General features: G+C 36.7%; 1 protein-coding gene across 1 annotated transcript in view; it reads right to left on the reverse strand.

The window, feature by feature from the left end:
* Positions 1 to 12,805, reverse strand: part of LOC138706205 (uncharacterized) — a 99,609-nt gene extending 86,804 nt beyond the window's left edge. The window contains exon 1 of the mRNA XM_069835231.1: positions 10,985 to 12,805. Coding sequence (XP_069691332.1) covers positions 10,985 to 11,378 — 394 coding nt within the window. The 5' untranslated portion in view covers positions 11,379 to 12,805. The remainder of the gene's footprint in view (positions 1 to 10,984) is intronic.
* Between the last annotated feature and the right edge of the window lie 1,738 nt (positions 12,806 to 14,543).

Raw genomic sequence — 14,543 nt, forward strand, 5'->3', positions numbered from 1 at the left:
TTTCAGGCGTTATTACATCTGAGTCTTGCAGTTTTCTCATTCTTTTGCCACCAGATGAAGTGTTAGCAGCGGAACTGGCGACAATTCTTCAAAGAAACTTTAGATGAGGAATTAGGCAAGCCTAAATGTCCTTGTGCAGATGGTGTCTGTGGTGTTCTTGGAGGAATGGTAATGTCTTCCAGGCGAATTTCACATCAATTCTGTGGTGTTCGGGTGCAGATGGACTTTTGTTCTCCAGATGAACACACAAGTTAAATTGCACAAGTGAGTATGCAAAAATCAAAAGAATACTAGCAGTTGATGTGTTTTATTTGAGTAAAAAATTATTTGCAACAAGGGTTCCAAGTTTAATTTTCATTTATCTTCAAACTCATTTTTATGACTTATCTCCCTTTACCCAAACAACACAGAATTTTCTGCTAGAGCCAGATTATACTCAAACATGTTATCCTACAGTACGTTAGAATATCAATTCTCTTACGTCTTTAATTGTTAGGTTTTAGAATCAAGACGAATGATACGCGGAACTAATTGTTCTTTCATGTTTGTATCGAGAGTTGTGTCTTTTCCATTTGCCCGATATCAATGAAAGTTAAATTATAAAGTTTAATTAAAATTGGTTCAGTGGAAGATAAGTAGTTTCATACATGCAGGGCAGAATTCCACAGGGAAAAAACAGATGGACTGAGGAAATGACACTAAAAAGTCCTGTGAATGATTGCGAACTCTCCTAAGACAAAAAAAAACACAATTTTGATAGAGACAACCCCACAGGTCATCTAAGAAGGACCACAAGTGAAATCGACACATGTCGAGATCTTCCCAAATCACAGTGTCGAAATATCCCCGAGATATATCTTCATTGAAAAGATCATAGCACCCTCGAAATAAAGATAATTGTTTGGAGGTAATCAATCACTTTGGGGCCTTTACTAACCTTTAAAATATATTACCATATACAATAATTTGTGCATCTACTAATATCAGTCATGTCCAGTCAAAGTATAATAAACTAAAGATTGTATATTATATTTCATGACCAAAGAGGAAAGTGTAATTCACATTTGTTGTGTGTATTGCCTTCTGTGAACGTAAAACACAAGTTCAAGCCACGAGATGAGATTCACTTCCACAGAGATTACAAACACAGTCAACACAGATCATAGGCCTATAGTTCGAACATTTTTCACTAGGAACAATGCTCGTAGTGGTTGTTATTAAAAGTGTCGAGACCTCCCAAAATGACCCTAATCAATATAAATATTATTTCACTGGTATTGACTTACGGACGTAATATCAAGGGGAAGTTCAGTTAGACGTCAGAATGAACAATGTTAAATATTTCCTACAGACAGAGCGGTCTAGCGAAACTATAGTCCCGACGCTGTTATTTCCGGAGTGATTCCGCCTCTTTGCTTACGTCTTAGAAAGTGAAGGCTCTATAAAGTCTAGGTAGGTAGTATCGTTCGCCATTTTTGTTCTTACGTTGCCGAGCTACCATACGAGGAATCTATTTGCCACACCGTTAAACATTATCATGTCATAGCTCCTATGATAATAAATCAAACGCAATGTAATTCAGAAAATAATTGAGCGGCAAATAACGTCTTTGTGTGCTTTCTGCGAAGCCAACGAAAGAGCTAAAATAGCGGGCGATTATGTTAAGTATTTATCGAGCCTTAAGAAATGAATCAGCGAATCACAAGACGCACACGTTTAAATGTAGCCGACCTGCAACGCGATTGGCTGCCGGAAATTAGAGCGACGGGACTATAATTCTTTCAGTTGCCAACAATGGAGGAGGATGATGGTGATGATGGCGGCTGTGTCAATATACAGGCACACATAATAGGCCTATTCTTAAAATAATTAAAAGGCAGAAGTAGGCTTAAGGCTCATTCAGATCGCTTACCGGAGCATGACTAATGTAGAAGGAAGGATTGTCGCCAGCGTCTTTGCTTGAATGACTGCCAAAGAAAGTAGGGTAAAGTTGCCTATTTCCGTGATACCCCTAATCCCGTGATACTTTCTTTAAACTGAATGTCAGTCTAAGCTTTGCTGTTCGACCATAGCGCCTGATATCTTTCTCGAAAGAGTGCATCTTTCGCCTACTTTTGAGACATCGGTGAACTTCCTAGCAAAATACCCTACCCCGTGACAGTCAGTGAAAAAAACCTATCACGGAATTAGGCAACTTTATACTATAAGTTAGCAATAAATGTTTTTGTGATGAAACAAATCTAAATTCCCTTCCAAAATTTAACCTTTCACTACCGTGTGTATTGACTAGACGGAACATATTCACGTCTGGACTTTGCATCTCCAAGCTAATCAACTCAAATCAAAATCATCTCATAAATTGCAAAGTCTAGACCAGGAATGTTCAACGCGGGCAATTCTAGCTTTTGAACGAGGTGCAACAGTTGACGTAGAATCTCAGAATCGCATCCAGCACACACTTAAAAGATATTTTACGTCACTGTTTCACCTCGTTTAAAGGCTAGAAATGCCCGCGCTGAATACGCTTGGTGTAGACAAATCAGTTTACATTTTATCGCGTTTTACGTGTCTTCTTTTTTCGTCATGGTGTCGTAAAATGATCTTGAAATATATAGGCCTATTACTTTGGTCCATTGTGTGTTCCATACAGCAATTGAAACGTTTGACCGAATAACGGTCTATGTTACAATTTTTCAAAATTGAGTTTTAATGGAATAATGCTCTGTAGACTATAGTCTTACACAGCTATCACAATAATTTGTTTTTCAATATCTGTATCAGAGACGCTTCTACACGAGTTACAACCATGAATTTCTAGGTTGGAACAACGGTCTATGTCACTAGTCACTTACAGCGTATTCAGTTGTTTACATCGTATGGGAAGTTACTGCACTGGAGTTTCTCTTTACGAATACTGGGTACTTGAACTCTGTGTATCAGGTTTCAGTTGATCTATTACGTAAAATGGACGACTGCAAGGCAATGACGATTTCTACAGTAGATATTGACCGGCTAAATAAATCTAAAAACAAAAAAGGATCCATACAAATTAATATTAATAGCCTATGTTGAAAGAGTCCACACCTGTGGAGTAACGGTTAGCGCGTCTAGCCGCGAAAACAGGTGGCCCGGGTTCGATTCCCGGTCGGGGCAAGTAACCTGGTTGAGGTTTTATCCGGGGTTCTCCCTCAACCCAATACGAGCAAATGCTGGGTAACTTTCGGTGTTGGACCCCGGACTCATTTCACCGGCATTATCACCTTCATTTCATTCAGATGCTAAATAACCTAAGATGTTGATAAAGCGTCGTAAAATAACCTACTAAAATAAAAAAAAATTGAAAGATGTGTCACGAAAGTCGCTGAGAGATAGTGGTCTTGAGTATACAAGAAAGGAAGACGAAGTCGCAAGTTAGTGCGAAAGGTCCCCAAAATAATATAAGTTTTTGTCTTATTTTTGCAGTATTTTCTTTATTCATTTGTTATTGTTACAACATTCGTTAGTTTAATGGTGTTCCTAAATCTCAATACTGCAGTTATTTTGTAATAATAGTATTATCATTTGATCAATCTTGTATATTTAGCCTATTCATAATATGACATTGAGCGTAACTTTAATAATTTACATGGTGTTAATTCATATTAATATATAGCATTTAAAAATAAATGTCATAATCATTTTGTTCATAATTTAACTCTTTTATTGATTTTGTATATTTCTTAATATTGTGATTATATAAAACTGTTTATTGTCTGTATTCCTCAGTTACAAGATGTGTAATATGACTTTCAATAACATACAATCGTATAGCTACTTCGCTCAGTGTACAAAACATATTGATGGAAGAACGGTCTATGTTGCCCGTCCGATAGTAAATTTATGAGCGGAATTTCTATGTAACATTTTTGGTCCTCTGCACAGTTACCCGATTGTAACATAGACCGTTATTCGGCCCAAGGCTTTAATTAAACATGCAACCCAGATGCAGGTGCCAAATTTTCATAAGGCCTACTTGATTTAGTCTAACTACTCTTACTAGCCTATCTTCAAGCACAGTAGTCAAGTAGAGGTTCTGTCACTTCAGTTACTGGACCGACTTTGAATACAGCAGGCCCTCTATATTGATGAAACGGTTATAGGCCTACCGCCTGGCTCGGTCGTCAGAGCCTCGTTAGGAAGGACAGAGCGTTCCGCGAGAAGCCGAGGTTGACAGTTGGACTGAATAGGCTGTGTAATGCACATCACCATCCGTTACCCGAAACGTTCAAAAGTACGAACAAAACAACTGGCTCCACCACTTTTAAGAATGGCTAATACTGCACAAGATTAGACCTATATTCTCCTAACGAAGTATAAGCTACAATATTGCGAAGACGATTTCTACGACCGCTGAAATATCTTTTAAATGAGGTCAAAATAGATCTAGTTAGATCTAATTGATAATAAAGAAAGAAAGGAAATCCTTTAGAACAAAAGTGAATAGAGAGGTATTTTTACTAGATTCCATCAATTGAATGGGTCATCCCAACGTTGTAACAGCCAAAAGTTATAAGGTTTAGCATGTTGGAAAAAGTATTTTTTAACGGAATGTCCACTTTCTAGAAGGTTTAGTTGAGTACTTACTTACAAATGGCTTTTAAGGAACCCGGAGGTTCATTGCCGCCCTCACATAAGCCTACCATCGGTCCCAATCCTGATCAAGATTAATTCAGTCCCTACCATCATATCCCATCTCCCTCAAATCGATTTTAATATTATCCTCTCATCTATGCTTTGGCCTCCCCAAAAGTCTTTTCCCTTCAGGTCATCCAACTAACACTCTATATGCATTCCTAGATTCACCCCTACGTGCTACATGCCCTGCCCATCTCAATGCCTGGATTTAATGTTTTTAATTATGTCGAGTGAAGAATACAATACATGCAGTTCTGCCTTGTATAACTTTTTCCATTCTCCTGTATCTTCATCTCTCTTAGCCCCAAATATTTTACTAAGCACCTTATTCTCAAACACCCTTAATCTCTGTTCCTCTCTCAAACTGAGAATTTAAGTTTCACAACCATACAGAACAACGTTAACATAACTGTTTTATAAATTACAACTTTCAGATTTTTTTATAGAAGACTGGATGATAAAAACTTCTCAACCGAATAATAACACGCATTTCCCATATTTATTCTCCGTTTAATTTGTTCTCGAGTGCCATTTATATTTGTTACCGTTGCTCCAAGGTTGAATTTTTCCACCTTTTCAAAGGATAGATTTCCAATTTTTTTATACTTCCATTTCGTACTATGTTCCGGTCACGAGACATAATTATATACGATATTTTGTTTTTTCGGGGTTCACTTCCAAATATATCTCCTTAGGACTACTTGCTTTAAGTAAAATTCTCGTGCTTTTCCTAATAGAATGTGGATTTTCTCCTAACATATTCACATCATCCGCAAAAACAAGCAGCTAATATAACCCGTTCAATTCCAAACCCTCCCTGTTTTCCTGGACTTTTCAAATGGCGTATTCTAGAGAAAAGTTAAAAAGTAAAAGTGACAGTGCATCTCCTTGCTTCAGTTCGTAGTGAATTGAAAAAGCGTCAGACAAAAACTGGCCTAGGCCTATACGGACTCTGGTATATGTTTCACTGAGACACATTTTAATTAATCGAACTAGATTGTTAAGAATATATTTAGTTGAGTATTATAATTAAATCTATGTAGTTCGTGGATTTAAGTAACTGCAATGCACAACTAAACCTTCTAGAGCGTGGATATTTCGTTAAAAAATACTTTTCCCAATATTCTGAACCTTGTAACGTATGGCTGTTCCAACATCGTTGAGGTGACCCATTCAATTAAAGACATTGGCGCAGCATCTACACATTGAATTATCAGTGATAAGTTTTCTATTACTTCAGGTTCTTCTTCACACAACAGTGGTCTATTGGCGTACCTAATTGTCAGCTAATGTCAATATCTAACGTTTTATTTTATGTAATCGGAATTATAAGGGAATGTAACTTAATTATGGACATAGACCCTATAAAATGATCATGTAGGAACTGAGCGCAATGATATAATTTTGAACCTTGTAATATGGCCGTGTAGGAAACATGACCAAATTGCAATCTTTTAAAGTTGTAAAATGTAATAGGCTAGAGTGATAGAAGTAACTTTTTAGTGGATACGACCTAAGCTTATTTATATACATTATCTTAAAGGTCACGTAACTTAAATAGAATGTTTTCATGGACTTGTTATATAGTACAGTGCAATCCTCTTAATTTCAACTCCAAGTGAAAAAAAAAATATATATATGTATTCGAATTAACCAAAGACTGAGTTTCAGAAAAACCAGTTGTATAATTAAAATGGAATTAATCTTAACATTCATTGAAAAAATTATGAATAAAAGTTCACATAAATTAAGTCGTCGGTAAAAAGTAAACAAAATTGTATTATAGCCTATCGTTAAATTATACGCTGTACAAAGCCTGAGTTCGCTTCTCGCTCGGTCTGATTACCTGGTTGGTTTTTTTCTGAAATTCAATACAACCGCAAGGCGAATGTCAGGTAATCTATGACGAATCTCGGTCTCATCTTCCCAAATAACACTCGCTATCACCAGTTCCATCGACGATAAATAATCTAGTAAATTAAGCTAATGTTTTTTTCTTTCTTTTTTTCCCCCTTTGTCCTTAAAAAATCAAAGTCACAATTTAAAAAAAACAACAATATAAAATGTAACTAACAAAATCAAGTAAAAGACAATATTAAATATACATTATGCTAAACGTTTCCAACACCATTAGCCTATTATCATAAGGACATAGTGTGACTAAATATTCTTTCACCAATTTCATAAAGAATCTTTTCTCTCTGACTTGTTTAATATTTTCAGGTAGATTGTTGAACAGTTTTAAACCTAGGACCATGACTGATTTACTGTATATAGACAAATTATGTTTCGGTGTTACATATATGTTACACTTTATTGTATTATAATCATGACATTCCCCACTGGAATTATAATCAGTGATGTTGCTATATACACATTCGATCAAACTTAAAAAATATACACACCATATACTGTCAAAATTTTGTAATATTTAAAATAGTCCTTCACGAACTCCTAGGTGGTATTTTAAAAATACAACGTAGAATGCGTTTTTGAATAGCGTCATACAGCGTCAGTAGGCCTAAATAACAAACTGAATATAATAGTATACTGAATTGTACAGTAGAGCCTATACAAATTCAAACGAGGCTACACATTGAATAAATTTGTAGGCTAATAGGCTGTAGCTCTATAGGCCTGTTTGTTTTTACACTATATCCTAAAGGCCTGGAAGGGTAGCTATAGTCTATTTGTGAGCAATAGCGCTGAAGAATTTCGTTCTTTAGCTTAGGTATCCATCTGTCAGTCACTAAAATGCGGAGTAAATAAAATTCTCAAAATTACCTAGGCCTAATAAACATTCGAAGTAGGTCCATATGCTGTATAAATCTATTAAAAGGAAGTACTACGGTACATAACCAATTCCCATTTTACGTACACGTTTCTAAGAGTTAAATTATTTTCCGGACTATAGACAAGATTGTATAAGGAATAAGCTTACCTTTGATTACCAATTTTTATTACGTGTTCACATCAAATTATTCAAAATTTCTCTTTTAAGAATTGGATTAAATCTTACACTGTAACATTGGTTTAAGTAGCAATTTGAAGGAGAATATTGACTACTTCTAGTCTGATTGAATAGCCTAATTCGAATTGTGAAACTTTGAATTAACCAGCCTCCTCTGCAATTTCTTAGTTATCGAATTAGAAGTAGCCTTCTAAAAACCACCCTAAGCCTCTTGTACCTCCTTTGCTAAAACACGGCTTCATTGCTTCCAGGAAGAAGATAGTAGGCCGATAGTGCAGAATTGTTTCATTAGGCCTATTATTGGTGGAAGCTTTTTCATACTACCAGTTTACCATAAGGCCATATTTGAGGTTTTCTCGACATTGACTAGTTGATAGCGCTATAAGAATGCAATGTTTTTCGCTACCAAAATGCCGAGACTATACTCTAACATAGCATTGACAACGATGAACTCCTGTGCTTTAGGTTGGACTTGAATCCGTGATCGTGGCTCCTCCATACAACGTTATCTATAGGCCTAGCTGTTTACCATTGCAACTGAGCCAAGCATAGGCCTATCATCATCATAATTACCAGCAGCATTGTCATCATCCCCTAGCTACAAGAACTGATCAACTACGTTCCTCCCAACTTGTGAGGAAACTATTAAAAACAGTAAACAGTCAAAAGTAGTGAAACTTTCTTGATAATATGACTAGCATAGATGAAGATCATCTCTTAATACGACATATATATGACAAATAAAATAGAAAGAAAACACATCCAACTTCTCTGCCATTGAGATAAATCTTAATTTTTCTGCGGGAATCAAACCAGGGACCGTGGAGTTCTTACAAATAGGCTAAAGTTACCACATCCTAAAAAAAAATTACCAGCCAAATGAAAGTTAATTTAATTAAAAAATGTTGTATGAGTTAGAGCCTACATGTTTTTCGGCGGCCGGTAGCTCAGTTGGTAAAGCAGCTGTTTACGGACTGGGTTCGATTCCGGGTAGTGACGGGATTTTCTCAAAACTTCCAGAATTGCCCCGACGTTCATTCAGCTTGCTATCAAATTAAGTACAGCTGATGCCAGTGTTTTTGGCGTGTGTCCTAGAGTATAGTTCCCAGTTTGTGAGCATGTTGCTAGTGCAGCTGAGAATTGTACCACTTATTATACAAGTCACATCAGCCATTTGCCAAACACAGTTGTCAGACTGACTATGGTAAAGGTAAGAAACTTGCACTTAACGTTCCCAATACTTATTTCACACGCCAAAAACGGTGACGCGGACTGTAAAAGGCAGGCGAGAGTGCTGCCGACCACAGCATCTCATTCTAGTACCGAGGTCAAAGAATGCTTGGAGCTCTACCTCCGTACCCCCATGTGTCTCGTGGCATGTACCCTTTACCTTTTACATGTTTTTCACGAAGATATTGTCCTCCGTGATATTATAAAAGTTACCATGTTGTCACTGGGTATGAGCTTTGTATGTTGAGACTAGTCCCAGGTGTATGGATTTTTAACGACGATCAAATCCTCAGCACGGCTTGCCTAAAAAAGAACTTAAACTGGGAGGCCGGTGTTGTAGGCTACATTTCCAGCAAGTAAAACACCCGTGTCCATGAATTAGACGGCTCCAGTCAAAATGTACTTCCTGTTTCTCGCTCACATAACATTAAACTTTGGATTTTGAACAACAGGTTCCTGTGAATGGTCTCAAGTATGAGTAGGCCTATATTTATTCCTCCTGCACCTGGAATCTAGACCATTTCACGAAGATCAAATTATACTATCATAGGCCCTATTATTTACCACTGACGTAGGTCAGACGTTTGCCTGCTGATCCTGAGATGCGCTCTTGCATGGGTTCGATTCCCGCTTGAGTTCACTATCTGGTTGGCTTCATTGCCGAGGTTTTCACTCCAACTGTAAGGTGAATGTCAGTTAGTTAAATAGCGAATACCCGGCCCCATCTCGCCAAATAACATCTCGCTATCACCAATTTTATCGATGCTAAATAACGTAGTAGTTGATACAGCGTCGATAAATAACCGACTAAAAGTGTCGTGATAATCAGCATAAGTTACCTAGGACCTTCACAAGTTTCGATCCATGCCGTCTGTTTCTCTAAGTGGATGGTTTGTCTCTTCAAAATTCTGCCAATTTTTCGCTTTTATTTTGGCTTTTATTGTGAAATTATATAGGCTATGGGCCTATTATCTAAATTAATAAATCCATCATTATTATCGTTGTCTTGTGAAGTCTTTATTTATTATGACTTAACTTTTAGGAAAGACACAGGCTAGATGCCCATCAAAGCGCCTTCTTAAAGTGAACAATTTAACTTGGGCCTGATAATGAGTTACATGAACGTAAGTTATAAAATAGAAGTGTGCATATGCTACTCATTAACAATAGAAATAAAAGAAAATCAAAACGTAATAGGGAGATGTGGCTTACAATGAATCAGTATTGACAAAAGATCAGAAATATAGGCCTAATTAGTTAAATCGATAATAAATAGTAGGATCAAAGCAAGGAGAAACACTGAACTATCATGCCAGGAAAAAAATAAAACTGAATGTGTTATGACATGAACAACATATATAACGCCTATGTACATTAGCAGCTTTGGAATAACTTTTCTATCCCGGAAAATAAACCAATTTTCTCATTCACTGAAATGAAAGTTACTTAACATTTTGATTAATGGTGAGTTTATATGAAATACACTTCCCAATCTCGATATATTAAATAGCAAATTTCTCCCTACTAGATTACCATTAAGACTGCCGATTCTTACCCTCTCGCCACACTCTGGGACGGTTTGTCCTATCTTGGGGTTGAATTAATTGAAATAGCAAATTTCTTCTAGGTCTAACTTAACTGGAGGAATATAAAATGGAATCAGTTTAAGTATTTTAGTGGGATCTATATTACTGTATTTGTTAATAGTTTTCTTAGAAATATCTAATTTAGGCTACTAACTGATTATTTTGTCAAAGCAAAGCAAAAGTTGATCTAAAAAAACCCAGTTGGAAACTGGAAAATCTATATAGGCAGTCATTCGCAAGAGCGGAGTTTTCTGTCATACGACAGAAACGGCGAATAACAGCCACTTGAGACAAAAAAACACGTATTTAGTACTAGTCTACCTACAGATGAAAGATAAATCACCACCTCTGGCTTAATTTTGTTTCATGTTACTATTGAGCCATAACAAAAATTAGTAACGCATTTAAACTCACAAAAGTAGGTACTTAATAATACTTCTTTCGTGAAAAAATTAATTTTTGTTCAGAGATCGTAAAACAAAACCGTTAATAGAACTCAAATAAAAACTTATCAAACACTCACCTGAATCCTGCCTGTCGTCAGGGCTGGGTAACACACCGTCCCTGTCCCTGTCGACCCTTCTGAAAGCGCGGCCCTCGTCTCTTCGGGCCCTCGCGACATCCGCGACGTCTTCAGCGGGTCGAAACACTCCACTGAAGCAGGGCTGCTGTGGAGGCACGGCCGCCGCCTTCTGGTGCTGCAGGAGGCCGTTGCTGTAGCTCTGGTAGCGGTGTTGCAGGAGCAAGGCATATTGGAACGCCGAGATAGAAGGCAGCCCGCAAGGCTGAGCTGCCCCTGGTACAAGCGCGCCCGCCGCACACATCCGAGAAAACAGGTGCCCGAGATTGCCGCTAGGGGGCTGGGTTCCAAAATTTGGGGGCGGTGGATTAAAATGTCTGTCCATAACCAAGGTCATACTATTGTAACACTTGTGATATCTTAAAAAGTGAGGTTAGGTTCTTATAATTTGTGTACCTCCTATACTTGGTTTTAGAATTGTTGTTTAACAAAACACCGTCGTGGTGGTTCCATGCACTCACTTATCATAGTAATTTGTGTTTCAAATTCTACAGATTTTAAAGTGAGGTTAGTTTCTTTCTTTTTTCTTTTTCTTCCTAGTTCTTTTTTGATTAATAAAACACTGTTGTCTGGATAATAGACAATCGCGTGGCACGCTTAATGTTTTAAATTTTTCAAATGTTTTGGTGATACTTATATTACATTTAGATAATTATTTTTCTTGATAATCTTGAAGATTGTCTCCAATGTATCTTATTTTTAGAACAATATTTCTAATGCAATATACAGTATAATTTACACGTAATACGTTAAGAAATGTTTATTTAGTTTAGTAGACCTACTGTTACTTTATTTCTATCGAAGAGAGAGAAAGTAATATTCAATTATCTTTACCTTGTCTATAATTAACTTGTAATGGTGTCACAAACAGACAAAATTGTTTTCACTCAGCTACTCCTTAATAGTTTTGTTAAATAATTATATTCTTCCCACACTCTTCTCTTGTTAAAATTTTTATCACTGTCTCAAACACTTCTCGGAAAGGTCGTTATGAAGAGAATCACTATAGAGTTAAAAATTGAGGTTAGGTTTTCTTATTACTTTATGTTTCTGTCTTCTAATTAGGGAGTATAGCCATCCAAACCATCGGAACAATACCCTCAAGATTTATTTTAAATCACACTCGACTGTCTACTCTAATCTTTGAGTTTAATCTGATGTTGTAACAATTCAGATTAAAATACTCTTACAGAGTTAAAAATAAATTATTTTGGTAGCCTATATGAAAAGTTAATTGCTCTTACACAATAGACCGTTGGACATCAGTAAACTACTTAATATTTGGTTGTAATGGATTCCTTAAAAAAAAAAAAAAAGTTACATGTTCTGTGACCTCTAAAATTTTTAACTAACCTTTCGTCAGAATTTGTAGTCTATATCGATGTTCAAATTTTCTCTAGAGGATTGCCACTGAACATATTTACTCATACAATTTCTTCATCGCTATGAAAACAATTTTACTGCCAGTATTTCTTGCTCGTGTAGTCAAAATCGTACATGTTTAAACTTTACATATCGGATACTCTTCAACACAGTTATATAGTAATCACCAGTCGAAACAAAATAACTGTCTTGTTCACAGAGTCTTCAAATCTTCGCCTCCTCTAACAACTAGCGACACGGAGATTCGTTATAAAAATCGCGAGGTGCGTTTCGCTTCTGTTTTTGTCACACGCTACACATGTATCGGCACTGTCTCTTTTTTTACTTGTAGCAAGGCCTCCTAGAGTCTCCCGCTGTTCTCCACACCTTTGCCACGGCCTGCCTACGATTCTTGTTTGATTTCTGAGCCATCTGTTCTTGATTCTCCCCTCCAAAACGCCTTCAATCATCCCCCTCTACCGCGTTCATACTCCGGCCTATCGTATTGGTGGATGGGCGGAGTTGATGTTTTCTATTGGCTATCGCTTAGCAACCACTCATCATTGCTGTCTTTATAACCACGCCCAGAGAGCAGTAAGTATCAAGGAGGCCGTTCCTACAAATCCTAGTCCATCATTCCATTTTATTTATTTAAAAAACGTTTTGCTATCTCTTTTTATATTATATCTTCTTGTTTTTTTTATTTTTGCGTAGTGCTCTTTCCCCCTTAGTGGTTATACAGACGATGATTTCTGTAATGTTGCAAGGCAGAAGGGTTGCTATGTGATATTTTGAGAGGTCTAACAAGGCAATTTGGAAGATAGCTTTATTGCTGGAGCAGGGTAAGGGGTGGAAAAGGGGTGGCTGGAATTACATCCCAGCTTTATTTTCAATTTAATAGCGAAGAAAAACGTGAAAGCGATACCGCGGGGAATGGACGCGTGTTCGTGTCTCTCTGATAGAGATTCCAGTCTCAACGGACTTTGGATCAAGTCCCGGAAATGTCACACACCCCCAGTAACAGTAAATGAAGTAATAAAACATCACTCGCTCCTACATCTCCTTTAAGACCTATTAGCTTTGTACAACATTTATAGACTATTGAACTGGAAACTAGTTTATTCTATTAGATTAAATATATTATCTCATCATTGGCTTAGTTGCCTCATGAGTGATGTCTTATTGATGTCACTTATAAGATTGCAACCCGTCTTCAGACTGCTGAATATATTATATTATATTACATTATATTATATTATATTATATTACATTATATTATATTATATTATATTATATTATATTATATTATATTATATTATATTATATTAGGCTATATTATATTATATTATGCCTATATTATGAGTGTTATAATACTCATTTGAGTAATAGACTACAAAAAAAATTAAATAACATTGCAGTGCAGTCTTTAGAAAAATTGAGTAAAATTCGTGGACAGTTTCAGTCCGAGTCGGTCATCTCGTCTCTAGCTCTTATCTTCCATCCAGGCGGCCTGGCTTCGACCCAAGGCCAAGTCGTGACGTAATTTGTGGTGGGAAAAGCAGACGTCTCAGAGTTTTCTCGGGGTACTCCCGTTTCTCTTTCATTCCACGAACACACTCAAACTTTGTCATTAGAAACCTGGGACCTAAGATTGCTCGTTTGAAGATGTGACCTAGCTCCATCAGGATTGAGGTAGGATGACCCATGAGTCAACATCGAATTAACAAATGCCGCTTTCTTATCGGAATTGTACAAGCTTTGCATATACGTAGACCTATAGCCCTCGAAAAACCAAACAAAGCGAAAGCAAGCCTAGCTGGGCTATTCCTTCAACTCTAATGTTGATCTCTTTTTAATTAAATTTAGTCGGATAGGCTTATAGGCCTAAGTTTTTTTTTTCTGACTGGAAGTGTTAGTAATTTATTAAGAACTTCGAATTTTACCTAATAGGCCTAGGCCTACCTTTGTAGGCTACAACGTTTATTAGTGTATTTAATTTTGCTGTAGGCCCTCGGCCTATAGGCCTAAGCTTAAGGATCTGAAGAATTGAAAATTTCAAAATTTTCCGAAATTATTGAACGACACAATATTTTGCGTTTACCAAGTTAACTCCATCCTGAAAATTGTTAATAGATTTTGT

Source organism: Periplaneta americana, chromosome 9 (genome assembly GCF_040183065.1).
Source record: "Periplaneta americana isolate PAMFEO1 chromosome 9, P.americana_PAMFEO1_priV1, whole genome shotgun sequence".
In the NCBI taxonomy this organism is placed as follows: domain Eukaryota; kingdom Metazoa; phylum Arthropoda; class Insecta; order Blattodea; family Blattidae; genus Periplaneta; species Periplaneta americana.